Raw genomic sequence first — 21,760 nt, 5'->3', positions numbered from 1 at the left:
ACATTATCCTTGGTGAATTTATACTTGGCAAAGAATGTAAACACTTTTGATTTATGTTTCGGTTTTTGACTGCACTTTATATCTTCTAATTTCTGATTCCGCAGTGACTGTCAATGTTCAGATTATTTAAAGCACTGCCATTCTAGAAAACATTATTATAACACCACACCAATAAGATCGAGATGTAAAGACGAGGCACCTGGCACATAGTGTTTCACTTCAACTCCAGCAATTCTAGTACCTTTGCATGGCTGGTACACGTTCAAGGCAAGCAGCAAAAACATCTCTTCCTGAAGATTCTTCAACTGCCCAGAAATGCTGAAGACAACAACTGGGGCCGATTTTGGCCCTTGTGAGAAACAGGAGATGTTTAGGGTATCAGATGGAGAGCCCAATGACTCAGGTTCTGTGAAGTCTTATGTCAGATCGTGAAATTGCAGCTATGTATTTTAATTTCTAGGGTTAGTTTGCACAAAGACTCCACTTTTCTTGAAAAGTGCAGTCAAAAGAAAGGCTTCTGTCTGAAGCAGAAGTTCTAAACTGGAACTAGTATGGGTTTGATTTTGTTTGGAAACTGAGAAATGATGTTTCATTTTGGAAATTGATTCTTAAACTGGAATTCCTAGACTTTAATGAGTGTGTACATGTTCGGGAAGTGCAGAGGTGAAACTTTTCCTTTTTGTACTCTTTTTCTTTCAAGATTATCTTAACACTCAAGACTACCTGTTATGCTATGTTTGTTGAAAAAGTTCTGAAGATCACAGATGTAAGAAGGTAGAGAAGCACAATATTACATTATCTTATCACTGTAATGCTGTGGCAATTTTGTGATGCTTTACAAAAAAAATAAAACTAGCACTTCAAATATTTCTGTTAGAAGAGCAAGTTACATTTGCTAAACATATACTCACTGATAAACCTAAATGAACACCTCATGGTGAAAGGAACTATGCAGCACCGTCAGACAGAGACCACAATCTTCCTAATTCTAACTAGTCAAATCCGTGCTGTGCACATTAATTAATTTATCAGACGAATGGACTATCAAAACTATTGTACATGATCACATAACTGTGGAAACATAATACAAACTGAAAGTCCAGAAACACCCCTGGGTGGGCTATTTTTTTTTTAATCTGGACTTTTGCCGGTTTTAAACAAAGTATTTCCTTCTACTTCAGAATATTTTACGATGACTGTGTGCCCTATTAAAAACATTCAACTTCTCACTGGAAAAAACGATGAGATTTCATTTTCTATAAAGTTTTCTAACTAAAATGACATGGTACTTTCAACGATGTTCTGACATCCTAGTTGTCTGAAGAGGTGCAGACTCAGATTCACAATTAATATCTCAAGCATCATTTAAACTAGAGCATCTCTACATTAGCACAATCCCATTCTACAGCAAGAACAAGATAAAGCAGTTTGATTTGAAACTCTTTAATTGCTGATTACCTTAAGTCATTTATGCTGTACCTGTTGCACACTGAGAGTTACTGAAGTTTACCTGATACGAAGTAACCTGATCATGAACCTAAACTCACCCTCCTGTGGGTTTTTTAACCATGTTCTTCTTTTAGAAGAAAGCACAATACTAAAAAAAATGAGGTTGACGTAATGACATAATTTTATAAGCACATCTTTCAAAAAAAAAAATTGGTGACAATCCATTTGGCCCTTTAGAGTGATAATCATCATATGCAGATTCCTATCTCTTCATAACCCTAGAGAAACTCTTCTCCTGAATAATGTTTTATAGTGCCACAAACCCAAAAGCACACAAATGCCCTCTGTCCCTTTTCCACCTCTAATTAATTTTATATTAATGCAGTGTATTCATAATACCCTTCTCCCAGCTAAGACTGTTTTTTTGCAAAAAACTCCAAAATGATGCTGGCAAATGATCTTTTAATGAATTCAGGACTTTGACCCACTTATTTTTTGTGAAATAAAGGGAGAGGGAAGAGAGAAAGTGGGAGAGAGAAAGATACCTACTAATGTATTTGTAAAAGGGAGGAGAAAGGTTTTTACTAGAGCAACCTTATGACGAACAAAGAATCAGGAAGTAACAAGCCAAAGATATCTGGGAAAGTCAAATCAAAGACATTTCGGATCCCTTTGCTGCTCAGCAAAATGGCAGTTGTTTACACACTGCTGGTGTTATTCTTAGCAGTTTTTGTTGCTGGATTTATATTGTTGGTCATGGGGGCAATTAACTTTGATTTCTCCAACTCAGAAATTCCTCCTGGAGTGAATCAGCCTGTAAAGCTCCGAATCATTCATATAATCTTAATAAGCAGAGCTGTGGTGGTAAGTTAACCTGGTGTGATTTCTGGGGGAAGAATGGTGAACCTGTAAATTTTAAACTTAATGTAATGCTAGAACCCTGCTTGGAATTAATTTTCAGAGAGGTTAGCAGGGCATAGCTATCATGCTGCATGTTGTATTTAGAAGCTCAGTTTTGCTAAAGAAATCTTTTAGTCTACACTGTATTATTACAGCCCTGTCTAGCTCTTACATTAGGCAGTATGTAAACACTGCCTTGCACAAGCGTTTGAAAGTCTGACTGTACTTCTACAATGAATTGTGCTAACCTAGCAATAAGTTGATTAAGAACGCTTATATATGTTGGATCATTTATATTTCCATTTGAGGTTCAGAATATATCAGATGTCTTCGGGCCATGCTTTCAAGCTTTTCTTGGACTTGGGAATGAGGAGTTACGCATTTATTTTGAAGATAAAATTAGAAACTGAACATTTCAGAACTGGTTTTAGGAAGGGGGAGGTTTTGTCACACAAGTGACAAAATTAGGTAATGTTGCCCAAGAGGAGCTGAAGGAATTCCATCTCTCCTGAACACGTATTTATAACTCCTGCAGCAACTAAACAGGCTTGTCTGATGGGAATGAGGGGATCTGGCCAGCCCCACTTCTTCAGGTGAACTGGCCTGTAAAAGGGTGGGAAGCTAACCAGTCTACAAGAGTTGGAAGTTCCTACCAGCACTCAACTTCTGGTGATCTCTGTGGACAAAGGATCTCACTGAATCAGGAGTATTTCCATGTAATGATAGATGTATAGATGCTGTGATGACATTAGGTGTCATGAGAGAGTAAAAGTTGTGCATATATTTAATAAATGACTTGAACATCTCCAAGAGGGACAAACTATTTAAAATGGAAAAAAACCCCACAAACCAACCAAAAAATTCTCTGTCAGAAATATTCCAGTTTATAGTAGACCATAGTAAAGGATTCTAGATATATATTCTCATGCCTTGGCTGCACACAAGTTGTAATTACAAAGTGATTACTTCCCTTAAGCAGCTGGAAAAGCCAGTTCTCTTTTTATCATCTATACACTTCCCATTAGTACCATAAACCAGAATTGTATGCCGCAATGTAAACAACACAGGATGAAAGAAACCAAACAAGTTGAATGTAAAGGTGAAAATATTCTTTGTAGTTGTTCTATTTCTGCTTGGAAAATAGCAAATTCAAAAGAATAAATCATTTTATCATGTTTGTGTGCAGAGACACCTAGACTAGTTTCTATAACAAATTAAAATCAGTATGTTGCAAAATGTATTAGTTTCTTCAGCCTCAAAATCAGGCACAGAGAACATTATAAATAGCTGGAGTCACTGGAGAAAAGGTCTTTCATAATTAAATATATTGAAAGTCATAACACTGTACTGACAATCCATGCAAATGTGGCAGTCTAATGAGAAATATTCATAACAAAATAGTGAATATTAAGAGCTTGATCCAAGTCTTCATAAGGACCAAAGTACTGATTTGGCATGACTACATTTCCAAACAGAGGTTATGCCCTTTTTTTTTTTTTTCTCCCCCAAAATTATGTTGGACCAGTAGCTCTCATTTGTATTCTTTTCATCTTCTGGTGCCTGGCATGAATATTGATATGGCATACAGAAAGCACAGAAGTTTAGGCCTACTAAATATCTCAGGATCTTCTTGCCAGTGCACTGCACACAGTGAAGACTTCCAAGATGAATCAAAAAGCAATTATCAAATATATTCTCAATTTAATCAACTCTATTTTGGGCAAGTGTCCATATCATGAAAATCAGCACCAGAACTATCATGTTTCGCTGTGTTTTCACATCTTCTCAGGGGCAAGGACAGAATAACCAGTGAAAAGCAAACTTGTTTTCAATGTTAGGTAAAGGACCTGCTGAGAAAGCAAAGGGATATATTTCACCAGTCTGTGTTAATGCTGCATTGTTTTGGGATTATGTTCTTCGGCGAATATGGCTGTTCATGTGACCTCTCATGACACTACTGTTATTGGTTCAGTTGTGCTATACCTGTATCACTACTCAAATATTTATGATTGCCCTAAAACATAGACTTAGACATCATGAGTATACTGCCCACACAGTTCCTTTACTTTGGCAAATACAGAATCTCTTGAGTGAACTCTCTATTCTCTTTACCTTTGAACAGGGAAAGATTTTGGAAAATATTGGCATCTGCAGTCAGGTTAGCTTTGTCCGGTACATGCAAGATAGAAAGACTCCAGGAGTGGACCTGAAGCTCTTCATCAAGGACCTGTTGTTTGAGAAAGTGCCTGTAAGGATTTATCAGCCTAAGGTTCCATCTGCCTGCCAAAGGAGAGGAGTTATGTTTTTCCATGGAGGAGGATGGGTATTTGGAAGTCTTGGTAAGATATCTAACAGAAAAGATATTGTAATTTAGTTAAAGAAGTATCTACTTCATAAATGGTAAAGTTGATTGTCTCTTGATCTGTAGCAGTTACGAAGTTTGAATATAACCATGGATACATTTTCATGAGTCTTGCTGTCAGAAGAAAGCATCTGCTGTGCATTATGTGCATTTTTTCTTAAAGACAAGGACAATAAGATATGAGGGGAAAAATACAGTAAGCAAATACTGAAATAGGAAGACGAGGGGGTACAAAAGATCTGAGAAGCTATGTAGGAAGAGGCAGAGAAAAGTAGAGAGTATTTTCTTCTTGCAATTCTTTAACTTATGCAACAGACAACATTAGTACTCTGGAAAAAAACCACCAAACCAAACCGAAACCCCACCAAATATGTTTCTTTCAGAGACCCATGAAAAGCTATGCCGCTCAATTGCCAGAGAAAGTGAATCAGTGGTTGTATCTGTTGGGTGAGTCTTTCCTCATGCTATTTTTTAGAGATTATTTCCTATAGTGTAAATATCGCCTTATAGCTTCCCTGATCATAAAAACAACCATTCTCGGAGAAATGTTTATGTGGGACTTGTCAATCGATGTTTTCAAATTCTAAACTAAAAATTGATAGTAAACATATAGTAAGCCATACATTCTGCTTAATCCTTATTCAAGGAAAACCCGCTTGATACTTAAAGAAGCACTACGTGAATGACAAGGTAATATCATCATCAATATACTGACATAACAATTTGGATTATAAGAATACCTTTGTACTGTAACAAAGACATAAAACAGAAGTATCGTCATTTGTATACAACACACGGTTTAAGCTAAAGCATAAACCAACTAAATGACTGTCAATAAACCTGGACATAGTTGGCAGCTAAGTACTCCTGTGTTGTTAAAGACTTGACAAACATCCCAAACAGATGATATCCTGACAAGTTAATCTGCACCACCTGGTCCAACTACCTGCAGTTTATATATGATCACCCTGTGGAGAAAGGGAAAATTCTGAGGTAATCAGGGTATTGCTGGTTGCAGGAACCAGTATTTTCAGCAATATATTTAAAGCTAGTATTTCCCTCTTGTATTTTTGTTGTCTCCTTTTGTGTATTAGGTATCGTTTAGCTCCTGAACACAAGTACCCTGCTGCATATGAAGACTGTCTTAATGCCACCATACACTTTATGAAGAATATCGAGCACTATGGTGTGGATCCTGCCCGTATAATTGTCTGTGGGGACAGTGCTGGGGGCAATCTAGCAGCTGCTGTGAGCCAGACCCTTGCGGGTAGATCAGACCTCCCCAAACTACGTGCTCAGATCCTGATCTACCCGGGCCTTCAGGCACTGGACTTCAATTTACCGTCTTATCAGCAGAATCGAGGAGTCCCACTGTTATTCCGAGAACGTGCTGCTTTCTACATCTTACAGTACCTAAATGGGAATGCATCAAATCTGGAAGACGTCTTGGAGGGTTCCCATATTCCTATAGATATTAAATTAAATTATAGGAAGTGGGTGAGTCCAGATAACATTCCTGAAAAATTTAAGGTCAGAGGCTACAAACCACATGTGCTACTTGACAGTACAACTGAAGTTTATGAGACAGTGAAAAGATTCTGTGAGCCCAACCTGTGCCCACTGTTAGCCGAAGATGCTATTGTTCAGCAGCTGCCCGAGTCTTTCATCTTGACTTGCGAGTATGACGTGCTGAGGGACGATGGCTTGCTTTACAAGAAGAGACTGGAAGACAATGGTGTTCGAGTGACCTGGTTCCACCTCGAGGATGGATTCCATGGAATCATAAATTCATTTAATACTGACTGGTTGTCATTTTCATCTGGAAAAAGGGGTCTTGACAATATTGTGAACTTTCTGAAAAGCATATAGAAATTATTTTCTTCTGTAAGAACTGCCAATTTTCTGTGGTCTTTTATGCTTCTCAATTCCATATAAGAGGTAGATAGGTAGATAAATAGATAGATATAAAATTTGTTAATGAGCAATTATGCCAGTGTGACCACTGAAAAAGATATTTCAAGAACGCTATGAAAGTTTCTTTTAGTGCTGTTTGAAGTACTCCATGTGCAGTCTGCCTCTTTTTGTGATCTATTTGGACAGACACTTGCTACTCTCTCAGTAAATATTAAAGATGCAGTAAAATTTTAAATCAACATCTGGTCTGACCCATTTTAGTCAACTACGATCTATGGTTTCATTCTTCCTGTAAGATTAAGTGTGTTTTGGCAAAGGAGAAAGATACCGATATTACAATGGTACAGTGCAGTGCCTCTGCTGTATGCTACACATAGCATCTGAGTCTAAGATGCTACGATCGACTTGCAGAAAATTTCTATGCACTAGGTAACTGGTATTTTAGACTTGAAAAAATTAATTCAAAACAACAGAGATACTCTATTAATAGCTTTGTTTAAATTATAGTGGAGGAAATGCTGTGTTTTCTGTGTTTATCAAACATACAGTTATGCTGAAAAACTTGTTCCTGTGATTAAATACTCTAACAAAATAAGATCAGTGCATTCGCTTTTGTAGAGCACACCTTAGTTTGCTTTTTTTCTCCTCATGTTAGTTCCAGTTGACTTTTATAAATGTCCTTGTTAAAACTACTTAAAGAATGTCCACAGTACAGGAAGGACTATGTTGTGGCTGCAGATCAGATGCAATAGACAATTCAACCTCCACATGAGTTGACTCTCCTTGTAAATAGCAACCCGTCATAAACTAGAACTCCATTCAGTACTGCTATCTCTGAACAGTCATTCATATCATCCGCAATCCAAGAATACCATGCAGAATACCAGGCACTGTATCAGTCCCACAATTAATGTGAAGCTAAACAGGAAATTAAATACATTCTCCTCTGACTCTTCTCCAATGTGATGTGTGCTGGCACCTTGCACAACATTCCCAAAGACTTTAAAATGTGTAGCACCTGAGAGACCTGCTGTAATTTGGACTGCTCTAAGGTTTACTGTTATCTGAGAAAGCTAAATCAAAGACAGGCGTAGAGACACCTCACCTTTGGTTAAGTGAAATGGCATTTTTTTATATACTGCCAGTGATACTGCTAGTGATTTTTACTGCTTCATTCATACTAATTATGAGAACAATTCGATCTGACTATTCCAATGTCAGTATCCCTCCTGGAGTGAATCATCCTGGAAAGCTTCGAATTGTCCTTGCTTCTATGATCAGTACATCTGTTATGGTGAGTTACTCTGCCATGATTTCTGCCAGAAATGTGGTTTAGGTGCTATTTTTGTAAGGTTATATGTATACATACCAGAATCCTGCTGGCTGCATTAAGACTTAAGTGAAGGTTTTCCTTTTTGGGGGGCTGGCTTTAGAGGATAACTTCAGTAAAATCATTTCTGTTAGACCTCAGACAGTTTCAGTCAGGTTTTCCCTACTACACAGGGATGAAGCCAACTGTAAGAGTCCACGCTCTATCAGGTTAGCTTCCCTAATTCAGTTTCAATTATTTATTTATAAAAAGTGAGATTGCTTTGATTTCCATTTTGGCTCAGCACAGATGATGTTTTTAGGCCATTTTTGTGGCTTTCCAGTAATGCTGATGGAAGGCCAGGTGCTTCTTAAGCAGATAAAACCAGAGACTCCTGGGAAACCTTAGAGGAATGACATCTGGCTTGTAAGCCTGTAAGTGCTGGGAAGCTGGTATGGAACTGAGGGACTTGGTGATGCTGAGAAGGAAACACCTTTTCTTCTCCCCTAAGACATTTTGCCTGACAGAGCGTGAGTCGGACGCGTGGGCCTACCTGCTCAGGCGCATGGTGCCAAAGCAACCCCGCTTGCCCAGGTGCGTGGCCTCACAGGGGACTGCCACGGCTCCATCTTCTCCTGTGCCAGCTTTCTGGTGAGGACCAAACCGGAGCAGGCGGTAGAGGCGAGCGGCTCCAGAGCAGGCTGAACCCTGCCAACACGAAGCCTGGGTGCTCCCTCAGGCCTCGCAGCGGCCGGGGGAAGGCAGGCGCAGGCTCTCCCTCACGGCAACCTGCCTGGTGTGGCGTGTGGCAGCCTCCCCCGAGGCGGCCCGCCGCTGCTGGCTGCCCCCGGGGAGGCCGCCCTCCGCTCAGCCGGGCTCTCCTCCCTCTCTCCGAACAGGGGAAGATTTTGGAAAAGATGGAGGTGTGCAGCCAGATCGCCTTCACCCGCTACGTGCGCTCCGGGAGGAAGCTGGGGCCGGACCCGCAGCTCTCGCTGGGGGACGCGCGGTTCGGCCGGGTGCCGGTGAGGGTCTACCGGCCCCGCGCGCCATCTGCCGTTCTGCGGCCGGGCGCCATCTTCTTCCACGGCGGCGGCTGGCTGTACTGCAGCATCGGTAGGGCGGGCTGGGTCGCCGTCTTCTCCGCAGCTCTGCTCTGCGCTGCCGCTGTTATCTTCTGGAGGCGGGGGGAATAGTTCTGCCCTGAAACCTGGCAGAAGGTCTGAAATCTGGCCGAGTTTTCCCGTCATCTTCGGCCAGCTTAGCGCTCTCGGTGGACCACTGCTGCCTGCCTTGAGGGGAGGCGGCGGGGCTGAGGGGAAGAGGGATGAGGGAGGGGAGGTGGCGTGTGAGGGTCGGGCGGGAAAAGGAGGCTTCCACCTTCCTTAGCTATTGCATCAGGAAACGGAGCAGGCAGCTAACAACCCTCCAACTTTTTGCAGATTCCCATGAAAAGATCTGCCGTTACATTGCCAGAGAAAGCAAGTCGGTGGTTGTGTCTGTTGGGTGAGTTATATCAGTACTACCCTACAGAAGTCTTTTTGCATCTTTTCACTTGTTAGCACTGCAGCGTTGCACGTCTTGTGGGAACACTCCTCCTCAGTAAACCATTCCCCTAGGATCCCAGATGGTCAGACAGAACTTAAGGGGACTGTTTTCATTTCTTCCGCCAATCTAATGCAGGGAGAGCGCAAACAGACCCCAAAATAAGGTTCCTATATCTCACAACACAGAGCTATGGTGGCACCACACAAAAAGAAGGAATGCTTTCCAGGAGAGTTTTCTTACATGTTAAGAACTGACTAATAAACAAAGTTGGAAGGTGGTGATTCAGTGATCTGTTTAATTAGATGTAATCACCCTGAAAACTACAAGGAGTTTTCTAACAGTAAGAATCAAATGCTAATATATTTTAATACTAATAATATAGAAAAAACATAACTCTGTCCCAGTTCTTTAAATAAACAAAGAAAAATAAAATAATTCTCAAGAGGAAATACCCTAAATAAAGGTGAGGTATAGACTGATTAAATTGCTTCATCCACAAGCCAGATGCAGTCTACACCAGAAGAGTAAAATGTATCACTTGTATCACTCAAGTTCTGATCAGTGCTGTTCTTGAGAAGAAGATCCCAACTATGCTACGTCCTTGCAACTTCATCCAACTGGCTATCATTTATCTGTGATAAGCTGCTGGACAAATACCTTTTTAGCAGATAATGACACCAGGGTTTTTTAGCTGAAGGAAAAATACTCCAAACAGCACAAGAAAAGCCAAGGTGCTGTAGAAAATTTGTATTTACAGTTATGACATTTCCTTCTCTTACTTTTGTTGTCTCCTTTTGTGTATTAGGTATCGTTTAGCTCCTGAACACAAGTACCCTGCTGCATATGAAGACTGTCTTAATGCCACCATACACTTTATGAAGAATATCGAGCACTATGGTGTGGATCCTGCCCGTATAATTGTCTGTGGGGACAGTGCTGGGGGCAATCTAGCAGCTGCTGTGAGCCAGACCCTTGCGGGTAGATCAGACCTCCCCAAACTACGTGCTCAGATCCTGATCTACCCGGGCCTTCAGGCAGTGGACTTCAATTTACCGTCTTATCAGCAGAATCAAGGAGTCCCACTGTTATTCCGAGAACGTGCTGCTTTCTTTGCTTTGCAGTACCTAAATGGGGATGCATTGCACATGCAAGAGTTCTTAGATGGCTCTCATATTCCTCCAGATATGAGGCTGAAGTACAGGAAGTGGGTGAGTCCAGATAACATTCCTGAAAAATTTAAGGTCAGAGGCTACAAACCACACAAGCCCCATGAATTCAAGCCTGAAGTTTTTGAGAAAGTTAAAGGATTCTGTGAGCCCAACCTGTGCCCACTGTTAGCCGAAGATGCTATTGTTCAGCAGCTGCCCGAGTCTTTCATCTTGACTTGCGAGTATGACGTGCTGAGGGACGATGGCTTGCTTTACAAGAAGAGATTGGAGGACAATGGTGTTCGAGTGACCTGGTTCCACCTCGAGGATGGATTCCATGGAATCATAAGCTTATTTGATTATTGTGGTTTGTCATTTCCAGCTGGGAAAAAGGGACTGGACAGCGTAGTTAAATTCATAAAAGGCCTGTAGAAACAAATTTCTTTATGATTCTCCCACTAATGTCTCTGTTTCGGCTCCCAAACCTCAGGTAGTAATTGTCAGCAAAAATGTGATACTCCTGGATGTGTAAAATACCAATTTTGATATTCATGAACTTCAAATACTATCTGAATGCTGGTCTTTGTCCTCGTGACACTATTGACAGTTCAGCCTTTACAGTTTTGGTATTTTCCACATGCTGTGTTTCAGTCCCTTTTCCTTCAAATCAGGATCTGATTGATTCCTTGTATTTAATTACCGGATGATTTACTTCTATGTAAATAATATCTGTGGAATGATTTGGATTAAATAACTCCTGTGAATTACAGTCAAGATCTTTGTGATGTCCATTTGATAAGCTCCAAAGCATGACTTTATTTAGCTAAAAAGTACAAATTAGGTAAATAGTGAGCTGGAGGGAAGAGTTAGAGGAAAGCTCTGGAAAATCAGGCAGAGATCAAGGTCTTGGGGAGGACATTCAACATATATTCAGTGGGCATGGCAGAACCGCATCTGCAAGAGCAGGAGTAGGAGGCCTGAGTTAACTTGGGACACCTCACTGGAGGGAAGGGAGGGCTGCCCTGATTTTGAACTAACCGTAGCTCTACAAACTCCTATTTAATTTTGGGATGTCTCCATTATGCCCACTGAAGCTCAGGGCAAGAGATACTGGTCAAGAGGGAACACTTACATCAGGTTTTAGACAGTAAGGATCAGTGAACTGGGCTCTTGATCTGTGCATGCTAGAAGGTTTAGCTTAAAGAGAGAGAAAAGAGGAACCAAAATGTTTTCATGTTCTTTCAGAGAGTGGTTCCCTAGTATTATTTTTTTAGAATTTGTGCCGTGATGTTTCTCCATGTTTTGAGTTGTCTTTACAGGAGAAGGCAGTGTATTCCTTGACATGATGCTTCATTATACTCTGCTGATGAAAGCAAGGAAAACCAGTAGTGAGGTACTCAAAATAGTAAAACTGAGGAAATGAAAATCCTAAGGACAAAAAAATAATCCCAAGACTGAGGAAATCGGAAATCCTTACAAAGCCAAATGCTGTCTTCCATTAGGTTTCACAGTGCAAAGATAGCCCTTGCTTTAGCTTCCTGCTGGCTACCTTTAGACAAAGAATCCCTAAATCTAAGGACACACGACGCACTCCCGGCAATTTGAAGATGCTCTGGGCAGGAGGCGGCGAGGAGCGCCGTTACCGCCGCATGCACAGGTCACGCACTGCCTCCATGAACCGAGATTACACCGCGCCTCAAGCCGGCAGCGCGGCCTCCCCCCGGTGCTCGCTGGCCGCCCGCACCATGACCCCGGCGGCGGCTTTGCAGAGCTGTCACAAACGCCCCGTGACGCCGCCGGCCCGGGCCGCGGTCGCGGCGCGGAGGGGGGCGGGCGGCCGCTACCGGGCCCCACCGCGGGCCGGGGAGCCCCGCGGGGCCGCCGCCGGGCCATGGCGCTGCTGCCCGCGCTGCTGCTGCTGCTCCTGCCCCTGGCGGCGCTGGCGGTGGCGCTGGCCACGGTCCTCCTCGGCCTCCCCAGCTACGACATCCCGCCCGGGGTGAATCAGCCCGCCAAGCTGCGCCTGGTCCTGGCTGTCCTCCTCGGCACGGCGGCCCTGGTGAGTCGCGCCCTCCGCCCCGCCGCCGCGCTTCTCGGTTCAGGGGGCGGGGGGTAGCGGGGTTTCGCAGGTCCGCAGCCGCCCGGGCGGGGTCCTCCCCCGCGGCGAGGATAGGCAGCCGCAGCCGCCGCCGCCCGCCGGGTGCACGAAACCCGGGGCGGCCCGGGCAAGCCCCGACCCACGGACTGCGCTGGGAGACCAAAAAAAAAAAAAAAAAAAAAAGAGCCCGGATTAAGATCCGCATGCCCCTGCCGCCTTCATGTGATGCTCGCGGCTCCACATCATGGGGAGAGTGCTGCGTCTCCTCGATCGGGACCCCGCTCGTATCTCGGGCAAACCCCATTTCGCGTTCAGAAGTAACACGCTAGGGCTTGTTAGGAGGGATTGCCAAACGGCAGTGCTGATTTAAGTCCCGAATTCAGAGCTGAGCAGGTGTTTTGTCTGATAACTGCCCTCAGCTGTAGGCGAAGTCACCTTGCACAAGGAAAACTGCGGCCCTTCAACGGCTCCTGCCACGGCTGACATTTATGGTACAAAATCCGGTTAGGGCTGCTTTACTTAATCCCTGGACTCCCTGTTACAACATTGCGTAAACAGCATTAGAGCTCTCCTAAACTCTTCTGCTGTCACTTGCTGCATCTTTTAGTTTTTTGAAATCTTCAATTTTCTCCTTTGCTCCTTTAGCCACTTTGCTCTCACACGACCTTGTTTTCCTCCACATGGTTTCTTACACCATTTACAACCTCTTGAAATTTACTGACAAAGTTACTCAGCTCTCCCGAATCCCGCTAGCACGTGACAACAAGGGTATGGATAAAGACTGACTCTCATTGGACATTTAAAATTGAGATGTCATTTAGTAACTGAACTGTAGCAGTTTATTTGCTTGATTCCATTAATTAATTTGATTCCCAACTTCTTGTTTGTTCACTTATTACATCAGATTTATATTCTAGCTTGCAAGATTGTTGCAAGAGCATTGGGAAAGGAAGCATCTTGATTTTGTTCAGTGAATCTGTAGTGCAAATAAAAAGCAGTAACTACTTTGTACAACACAACTCAGCACTTAAGATTTGCAAATTCACTGAGTTTTATGGTCTAATTCAGGAATATTAGTTTATGCAATGAAGAACTATTAAAGCTTTTATTGCTGTTTCTGTATGTGACATTTCATTGTTGTTATGTACAAATGAAACAAGAATGAGCACAAAGGTGTGCAGGACAATACTGACAATTAAAATGTCAAGTCGGCCAGTTCGGATGGCCTATATAAAATTGCAGATGTGATATTAGAATGAGATTGGATTTGAGTAATGGAAGAAAATTTTTCAGTCTGTGGGATGTGAGAGCTTGGGAAAATTGTTTTTCTCGAATCAGGGAGCTTTATTTTTATCAGACAACAGGGGCCAAACTGCTATATGTGAAGCCTAGGTTTTTCAATCTGATTCTTTCGATTCCAGCTGGTCTGATAAAAGGTAGAACTTCTCCTTTTTGGCAAAATGAATACTGTTTTCTGACGCTATCCTCAGACCTCTCACTTTCTTAGGACTGGGCGTTCCAAGAAAACCAATTGTAGAGTTATTTTTCTTCACTGTTTTCCACGGGTTCATTAAGGCAAAACCCAAGGCCTAAACAACCGATCAGAACAAACTCTCCTATCAGTCCCCAGTGTACAGGAAGCCATTTAGAGAGTGTCTGGGAGATGCCTGCATAGCCATTATCCTCCTCTATGAACAGTCGTCACCGTAGGTATTCTAACTTCTGCTGTTATTTTTAAATCTTCTTATAGTGTATTCATACTTTACAACATTACCACTTTTTTTTTTTTTGTAAGCTCTGTGTTTCTTTAAAATTCCCCTCAAATACAATGTAAGTATGATGCAGAGGTTTTACACCTTGGCTAACTCAAGACTTTTAAAGAAGCCTTAATTTCTTTTACCTTTAACAGGGAAGGATTTTGGAGAAGACTGGACTTTGCAGTCAAATCACTTTTGGCCGATACGTGCGACAGGGACGGAAGCTAGGGGTGGATCCAAAGCTTTTTATCCAGGATCTGCAGTTTAACAAAGTACCTGTGAGGGTTTATCAGCCTAAAGCTACCTCTGATGGGCGAAGGAGAGGTATCATCTTCTTTCATGGAGGAGGCTGGGTATTTGGAAGTCTTGGTAAGATATTTTCTGGAGGAATTATAGTGATGTAGAAAGAACATTCTCATCTTTTTATAAAATTGAAATAAGAGGAGGTTTCAGCATGTGATTTGGGAGGAAGGCTGAGGACGAATACATGCCTGTCTAGAATGAACATTCCCTTGCTGTCTCAAAGATTGGGCAATAGCAAAGCACTAATGAAAATATTTCTTTTCCAGATACCTATGAAAAAGTATGCCGCTACATATCCAGAGAAAGTGAATCGGTAGTTGTATCTGTTCAGTAAGTGAACCCTACCCAGTTCTATTGTTTGGAAATTATTGTTGCTGTGATGCCACAGCAGAGCTGCACTGGTTTTGGAGATGGGTTTTTTTTCAGAGAAATTTCTATAGAATTCAGTGAAGTTCATAAAGAGACAAATAGTGATAACAGGGATTCCACAGCGCTTAACTGTTCATGCCCTGATAGACACAGAAGAGACCCAAGTGGAAATATTCGGCACACCAAAATAAGTCTATAAAAGCCAATCCAAAACTTAGGTAAAAAAAGTCTTCATTGTGCTGAACATATGAACATGTAATAAGATGCTCCATACAATTGTGATTTATAGAAAAAGAGAGAATAATCACACTGTATGACTCCCATTTTACACATAGGAAGCAGAGGCACAAAATGATTAAATTATCTTGTCAAGAATACACAGGAAGTTTTCAGCATGACTAAGAAATGTCCAAAGACTTGGTCAGAAGTCAATCCTACTTTACTGAGTCCTTGTGACTGAATACACAATTTATGGCTTATCCGTAATCACTGACTGAGGAATGCCTGCTTAAGAGGCAATGAATATCCTGACCTGGAGGAAAAACACCCCAAAATGATAGGGCTGGAAGACAGCATAGCATACCATTTCCTGACTAATACTAATGATGTTCCCTTCTCTTATACTGCTCTCTTTTTGTGTATTAGGTATCGTTTAGCTCCTGAACACAAGTACCCTGCTGCGTATGAAGACTGTCTTAATGCCACCATACACTTTATGAAGAATATCGAGCACTATGGTGTGGATCCTGCCCGTATAATTGTCTGTGGGGACAGTGCTGGGGGCAATCTAGCAGCTGCTGTGAGCCAGACCCTTGCGGGTAGATCAGACCTCCCCAAACTACGTGCTCAGATCCTGATCTACCCAGGCCTTCAGGCACTGGACTTCAATTTACCGTCTTATCAGCAGAATCGAGGAGTCCCACTGTTATTCCGAGAACGTGCTGCTTTCTTTGCTTTGCTGTACCTAAATGGGGATGCATTGCACATGCAAGAGGTCTTGGATGGCTCTCATATTCCTCCAGATATGAGGCTGAAGTACAGGAAGTGGGTGAGTCCAGATAACATTCCTGAAAAATTTAAGGTCAGAGGTGTGAAGCCACTTAGGCCCACTGATTTTATAGCTGAAGTTTATGAGACAGTGAAAAGATTCTGTGAGCCCAACCTGTGCCCACTGTTAGCCGAAGATGCTATTGTTCAGCAGCTGCCCGAGTCTTTCATCTTGACTTGCGAGTATGACGTGCTGAGGGACGATGGCTTGCTTTACAAGAAGAGATTGGAGGACAATGGTGTTCGAGTGACCTGGTTCCACCTCGAGGATGGATTCCATGGAATCATAAGCTTATTCGATTATTGTGGTTTGTCATTTCCAGCTGGGAAGAGGGGACTGGACAGCATTGTTAACTTCCTAAAAAGCTTATAGTTAACATCTTAGATTCCATGAGTCTGTTCATGCCTCAACTTAGGAAAATATCTTTTTAGGATATTTAATATCAGGTGATGGATAGTCAATGAAGAGCAGCCATTAACAATGATAAACAAGGCTCATCAGAACCTCATTCCAACTATTAGTTGGAACACGGAATATGCAAACCTTATATAAGCTTGTACCATGCTGCAAGCCCTTATCTTTAGCTATGTCAATAAAGAACAACGTTATTTTGAATGGACATCCTGGTTTGTCCCACTTGTTTAAAATAAAATGTGTCTGTCTATGAAGAGAGACTGTGTGTTGTGCAGGTATGCATGGTGTATTGGTGTGGAGGAGTATGTCACTTATATCACAATGTTTTGAGACCAAGTCTGTGCTGATTCTGAACTCTCTAGAGGAAAAAAAAGCCACCTGACTTTAGAGGGTTAGGACCCATTGTTTTGCTCAACAGTAAATATGATGCAACCTAGAATGTGGTTACTGCAACGACAGTCACCGTGGGGATAACAAACACAAATGGTTCTACAGCCAAGCAGTTCCACACATCACCCAAGCTTCTCAGCACCTTCTCAGCACGCAGGGGCCCCTTTCTGCCCTAGTTGTAGCACTGGACTACTGAGTAATCTTCCACCCACAGAACGGACAGCTCCAACAACCAGGGATGGCAGTGCTGGGGAGACAAAGAAATATGATTGCATCGCAAAAAGATGGACAGACTTGGTGGAAAATTGAACCCAAATACTCTACTAAAGTTCTCATTGGAAACTGGGTGGAAGAGAGGAAAAGGGTAAGATGAGGAAGGAAGCGTGAGAGCAGGAATTGAGTGGGTCAGAGCCAATGCTGTGGAGGTAGCACACTACTGCAGTCATAACCTGGAGTCCAGGTCATCTCAGGAGAGTAATAAAAGGGAGAAGGAGCATCTTAGTTGGCCTACATTAGTTCATTTTGTTAATGATCTGCCATTCTTCTCTCTAAGCCAGGAGAGAGGCAATGCCTGAGCATGGGTTACAGTGTGTGGTTCACACCGGACAGAACATTACCCAAGTAAAAATGCTGTAGCACTTGGTATGGCAATCACTTCAGACTGCTATACAATTTACCCACATACATACAACAACAATATATACCACTTAACATTATACAAGAGAGGCTTCATTAACCCTTCCATAAGTTAATCCTTATTATTATTGTATCAGAGGACCTTTAATAATTTGGATATTGGTGTCATTTGCTTGTATAAACAAGAGCATCTTTGCCAGCAGAGCTGCTCAATAGACTGCATGCCCTGCTTAAGAGATGAGCAAAATTTTATCATTAGACATTTAACTTTGTCAAAACATACCAGTTAGGTTCCATATTGGAACTTTTACGGCAAATCCTCCTGACTCTGCTAAAATTACTTCCTTTAGGGTTTTTTTTCTGGAGCAAAATGCTAGACTATATTGCAGAGACTGGCCTGCTACAGCAGAACTAGGAACAAAGGGAACAAAGGGACAAAAAAAAAAAAAAAGGTTAATTTGTCCTGTTCAGATGCTAGTTCACATGGCAGGTGGAAGTATTTAACACCAAACCATGAATAATTTTTTAAGGGCTGTACAAGTATCTTCTATTTCCACCAAGGAATCAATCCAGAATTTTACAATGGCTGATTATACCAGCTGACTTCACCATGTGAAAAAAGTACATAGCACAGGCTTCTTTCCAAATAAGTGCTTTTTAAATGCGTAGATGAAGAAAGCAGCACTGGAACAGAGCGTCTGTAATTATCAGATTGCCTTAGCTATACTGAGTGTTGTATATCTCTCTAGTTTGCAAAAGACACTGGGAAACTTGGCAGCAGCACATACAGAACAGACTTCATTTGCTTCCCAAATCACAAACCAGACCAAACACTAAGGAGAACCATGATGGAAAAACTTGAGGTAAGTAAAAGAAATTTCAAATGTAGCGCTGTGTGTGTCGACATTGCAAACAGCGACGATCTTTGACTAATACTTAAATCATATTTTATATCCTTAAACAACTATATGCATAAAAGGCGGCACTGCAGCTCCGTGGCCAGTTTACAGGATCCGGAGCTCCCTCATATGTTCGATTAAAGTAGGATGCCTTTCAGAGCTACACAAATGGTATGTACTTGGTACTCTCTGATTGTTTCCCAGCCACTGCCTCGGAAGGGCACATGAAGAAAATCGGCGTGTTGTTAGCAGCTAGGACTGGATATTGTGTCTTCAGGACATTCCCTGGGCTATAATATGGGCTTGCTGATAAAAGAGGATTATTTTCATCAGCGCACCTCCAAGTCATAGGAACGAGCTGCATTTAAATGAGTCCCAGATCTTTCACAGCAATACTTTTCCCACAAGTATCATCTGCTAGAATGTCCCTTCCACCCCCTTATATTCTTATCGTTCTCTCCTGACAGACAGCTGGAAGGCAGTATATGTAATGCTAGTGCATAATGAAACACTTAAGCAGCACAAGACAATCAGCTTTTCATTTGCAGGCTTCTTAAATGTATCTGCAAATCTGTGATGCATGTGCTGAAATCAGACTCATCTGACCTCATGTCATGCAGATGTAGTTGCTTAATTTAACTGGAAATTTACTTTACTTGAAATGCAAATGCTCTTATTTTCAGGGATTAAATTCTAAGTAAAAATAATATAAGTACAGACAAAATTTTGCAATATCACTGGTAGTACAGTCTGACTTAAAAGCATGCTAAGCCATCTGAATGCTATGTACAAAGACAAATAGCATAGGTTCACGTACATCTCGTTTCAGGGCCTGCCAATGCAGCACTTCTTCTCCCATCATGAGGAACCAAAAAGCCGAAATTTAGTATCGGAGTACGACGATAAATACAATAGACACAGTTACAACCCCATCCTGCCTCCCCTCCGCAGCTGGAATGGACGCAAGTTAGCTTGGATTCCTCAGAAATCAGACTTCCCCATTCTTGGTAGTTTTTGCATTATTAATTCAATCAGATGGAACATGGTGCAGTGGTCAATATATAGGCTTAGAGCCAGGAACCTCCTTCTGTTTTAATCCTGAAAGTGGATGTTGCAGTGACTTTTGACTACTTTCTTACCCAGTCAGTAGCTTATTCTTTGGATTGATAAAGGGAAAATGTTATCCATGTAACAATACTTACTGACCACAGGAAGCAGTGAAGGATAGTGTCAATGAACAGATTTATCTCCCCTATGCAATAATGCAAGACACCAGCTGAAAAGTAGGAGAGTTGTGAGATACAACTAGCAGGAGAATTCACGAAGTATTATTAAGTTCCTAAATTTAAGTGACATGTACAGCTCTGCTAACTTTTTTAATATCTACCAGAGAGACTATGAAGGATCAGGACGCCTTGCATTTATACCATTACTGCTGTCCTATTGATATTTAACAGTGATTTTCCCTTCCACCCAGAGGGTATGCACACACATTCTGGGAACAAAAAGATCTGTTTTGTCCTTAATCTGCTGTCAAAATAGTACAAATATTCCCTATGACAACTGTGGAGTAAAAACACCAGGACCAAAAGTTTAATTCTATCATTTCTAATTTAATTCTATAATTTAATTATTTCCTGTCTCAGAACCACCCACCAACTATGGCCTTCTTGAGCACCTGAAGAAAAAATGGCACACGAAAGAAGCTGGAGTGAACAACAGTGTCTACACCATTTCCTACGAAAGCCCACCGATTTCTGCTTTTGCTACTTATCAACTGAGACAACCAGCTAAAACTTACTACCTCCCTTCCAGCCAGGGACATCTTTCCCAAACCATCAGTAGAATCCTGGACTTGAAGGGGGTCAGACATATCTGCAGGCCATTGGCCAACTGGTGAGAGATAGAAAAGCAAGGGACGCCTCTGTATAAACTGCTTAGGGTGATCTTAAGTACTACTTAATATAGCTTGTTGCTCACGTACATAAGAGTGATCTGTTCCATACAGAAGGAATGAGAATTAGGTTATATAGGCAGAGGGCTGTCTACTAGTTAGAACAAGTTGCTGGGTTACATTCTGACCTGCAGATGGATGGGAATATTTCAAGAAGATATTAAATCACTGAAAACAAAATTTTCATGTGTTTGTTTCTAGTCAATGAATAGTTGCAGTAAGAAAAAAAAACAAACAGTGGGATTGAACATGAAAGGATATAAATCTCTTAATTGCTTTGTCCTTAGGTTGGGTTTTTTTCATTTTTACACAGCTTGCTATACATTTCTTTGAAGAAAGAGTAGAAAAGAAACTTGTGTTATTCCATAATGTGTCTGAAACATCCGAGAATAAACATATGAAATGGCTGCATACCTAAGGACAAGGTAAACCAAGGTTTCTCCCAATGCAGTAAGCAAACAGACCTTGATTGCCCTTGGCTTTACATACTGAATGGCACTTACTGGTAGATAAGCTGCAAAGTGAATTAGCTGACCTTACATTACCAAACAGTAAACGTAGAAGAAATAGCTGTAGGTGGCCTTTACACTGCTGGATAGGCCACCCTGACACTTAGTTGAGAAAGCATGTGAATGTCAAAAGTTCTGACAAAAGTCCAAATTCTTATTGCACTGATGTGCAACTTCTGCATTTAAATCACATTTGGTCCAGAGGAGATACTTGCAATGTTCAGCTGCTATTGGATTGAGGCTCAACAATAAACCTCCAGTAAGATAAAGGCTTAGATTAAATATATCTGGAATTAATTCAATACATATTTATATCTTCATCAAGTTTGCTCAAGATTAGCAATAATATAATTATTTTTAGAAACGATACAAAGCATATACCTTAGTGTTGGCATGGACAAGCCTCTGGCCATGGTTTGTACAGAGTTTTACCTCTGCAACATTTTAGTCACTGTGATTTAGGTTTGCTTTTTCAAGGTTGGATTTTCAACTGAAGGACGTTGACTATTCAGACGCGTGTGTTGAGCAACAGTGGCACCTATTGGCAAAGTGATTCTTCACTGATCTGCGAGACATCCAAAACGTCTGCGGTAGAGGGACGCAGACCCTCAGCTGGTTGCATGAATCAGAAAGCAGCACTGTTAATGAAATCTTTTAGAGATGCAAGAGCCCTGATAATTAGAAAAGCATATATGGGATTTTTTTTTTTTTTTGGCTTCAAAGCCCCAGGGTGATCAAAGGCAATTAGAAAAA

At 41.7% G+C, this 21,760-nt stretch overlaps 4 protein-coding genes and 1 long non-coding RNA gene across 5 annotated transcripts in view; 4 read left to right on the top strand and 1 right to left on the bottom strand.

Moving 5' to 3' along the window:
- Positions 1-8,854, bottom strand: part of LOC129215845 (uncharacterized) — a 50,783-nt gene extending 41,929 nt beyond the window's left edge. The window contains exon 1 of the long non-coding RNA XR_008580108.1: positions 8,488-8,854. This is a non-coding gene — a long non-coding RNA (uncharacterized LOC129215845). The remainder of the gene's footprint in view (positions 1-8,487) is intronic.
- Positions 2,104-7,201, top strand: LOC129215834 (arylacetamide deacetylase-like 4). The gene is made up of 4 exons (XM_054849724.1): positions 2,104-2,313; positions 4,472-4,688; positions 5,095-5,158; positions 5,806-7,201. The coding sequence occupies exons 1-4, from the start codon at positions 2,137-2,139 to the stop codon at positions 6,578-6,580; spliced, it is 1,233 nt and encodes a 410-aa protein (XP_054705699.1). The 5' UTR covers positions 2,104-2,136; the 3' UTR covers positions 6,581-7,201.
- On the top strand, positions 7,746-11,062 carry LOC129215838 (arylacetamide deacetylase-like 4). The gene is made up of 4 exons (XM_054849731.1): positions 7,746-7,919; positions 8,834-9,050; positions 9,377-9,440; positions 10,288-11,062. Exons 1-4 carry the CDS (start codon positions 7,746-7,748, stop codon positions 11,060-11,062), a joined length of 1,230 nt encoding a protein of 409 aa, XP_054705706.1.
- Positions 11,063-12,423: 1,361 nt separating this feature from the next.
- LOC129215835 (arylacetamide deacetylase-like 4) lies at positions 12,424-16,833 on the top strand. The gene is made up of 4 exons (XM_054849725.1): positions 12,424-12,689; positions 14,638-14,854; positions 15,055-15,118; positions 15,803-16,833. The coding sequence occupies exons 1-4, from the start codon at positions 12,522-12,524 to the stop codon at positions 16,575-16,577; spliced, it is 1,224 nt and encodes a 407-aa protein (XP_054705700.1). The 5' UTR covers positions 12,424-12,521; the 3' UTR covers positions 16,578-16,833.
- Positions 16,834-17,274: 441 nt separating this feature from the next.
- CFAP107 (cilia and flagella associated protein 107) lies at positions 17,275-20,444 on the top strand. The gene is made up of 4 exons (XM_054849740.1): positions 17,275-17,373; positions 18,395-18,508; positions 19,374-19,551; positions 20,191-20,444. The coding sequence occupies exons 1-4, from the start codon at positions 17,275-17,277 to the stop codon at positions 20,442-20,444; spliced, it is 645 nt and encodes a 214-aa protein (XP_054705715.1).
- The last annotated feature ends 1,316 nt before the right edge of the window (positions 20,445-21,760 follow it).

This window comes from Grus americana, chromosome 21 (assembly GCF_028858705.1).
Source record: "Grus americana isolate bGruAme1 chromosome 21, bGruAme1.mat, whole genome shotgun sequence".
In the NCBI taxonomy this organism is placed as follows: domain Eukaryota; kingdom Metazoa; phylum Chordata; class Aves; order Gruiformes; family Gruidae; genus Grus; species Grus americana.
The sequence above is the reverse complement of the archived record's forward strand: the minus strand, read 5'-3'. Positions and strand labels throughout refer to the sequence as shown.

What these genes read in the sequence shown, in the direction of transcription:
- LOC129215838 (XM_054849731.1), top strand. Translation starts at nt 7,746, where the DNA reads ATGGCATTTTTTTATATACTGCCAGTGATACTGCTAGTGATTTTTACT. An exon ending in TGATCAGTACATCTGTTATG is followed by an intron (nt 7,920 to 8,833) that starts GTGAGTTACTCT and finishes CTCTCCGAACAG; the next exon opens with GGGAAGATTTTGGAAAAGAT. An exon ending in CTGGCTGTACTGCAGCATCG is followed by an intron (nt 9,051 to 9,376) that starts GTAGGGCGGGCT and finishes AACTTTTTGCAG; the next exon opens with ATTCCCATGAAAAGATCTGC.
- CFAP107 (XM_054849740.1), top strand. Translation starts at nt 17,275, where the DNA reads ATGATTGCATCGCAAAAAGATGGACAGACTTGGTGGAAAATTGAACCC. An exon ending in CCATGATGGAAAAACTTGAG is followed by an intron (nt 18,509 to 19,373) that starts GTAAGTAAAAGA and finishes ATCTCGTTTCAG; the next exon opens with GGCCTGCCAATGCAGCACTT. An exon ending in ATCAGACTTCCCCATTCTTG is followed by an intron (nt 19,552 to 20,190) that starts GTAGTTTTTGCA and finishes TTCCTGTCTCAG; the next exon opens with AACCACCCACCAACTATGGC.
- LOC129215834 (XM_054849724.1), top strand. Translation starts at nt 2,137, where the DNA reads ATGGCAGTTGTTTACACACTGCTGGTGTTATTCTTAGCAGTTTTTGTT. An exon ending in TAATAAGCAGAGCTGTGGTG is followed by an intron (nt 2,314 to 4,471) that starts GTAAGTTAACCT and finishes ACCTTTGAACAG; the next exon opens with GGAAAGATTTTGGAAAATAT. An exon ending in TCAGTGGTTGTATCTGTTGG is followed by an intron (nt 5,159 to 5,805) that starts GTGAGTCTTTCC and finishes TTTGTGTATTAG; the next exon opens with GTATCGTTTAGCTCCTGAAC.
- LOC129215835 (XM_054849725.1), top strand. Translation starts at nt 12,522, where the DNA reads ATGGCGCTGCTGCCCGCGCTGCTGCTGCTGCTCCTGCCCCTGGCGGCG. An exon ending in TCCTCGGCACGGCGGCCCTG is followed by an intron (nt 12,690 to 14,637) that starts GTGAGTCGCGCC and finishes TACCTTTAACAG; the next exon opens with GGAAGGATTTTGGAGAAGAC. An exon ending in CTGGGTATTTGGAAGTCTTG is followed by an intron (nt 14,855 to 15,054) that starts GTAAGATATTTT and finishes TTTCTTTTCCAG; the next exon opens with ATACCTATGAAAAAGTATGC.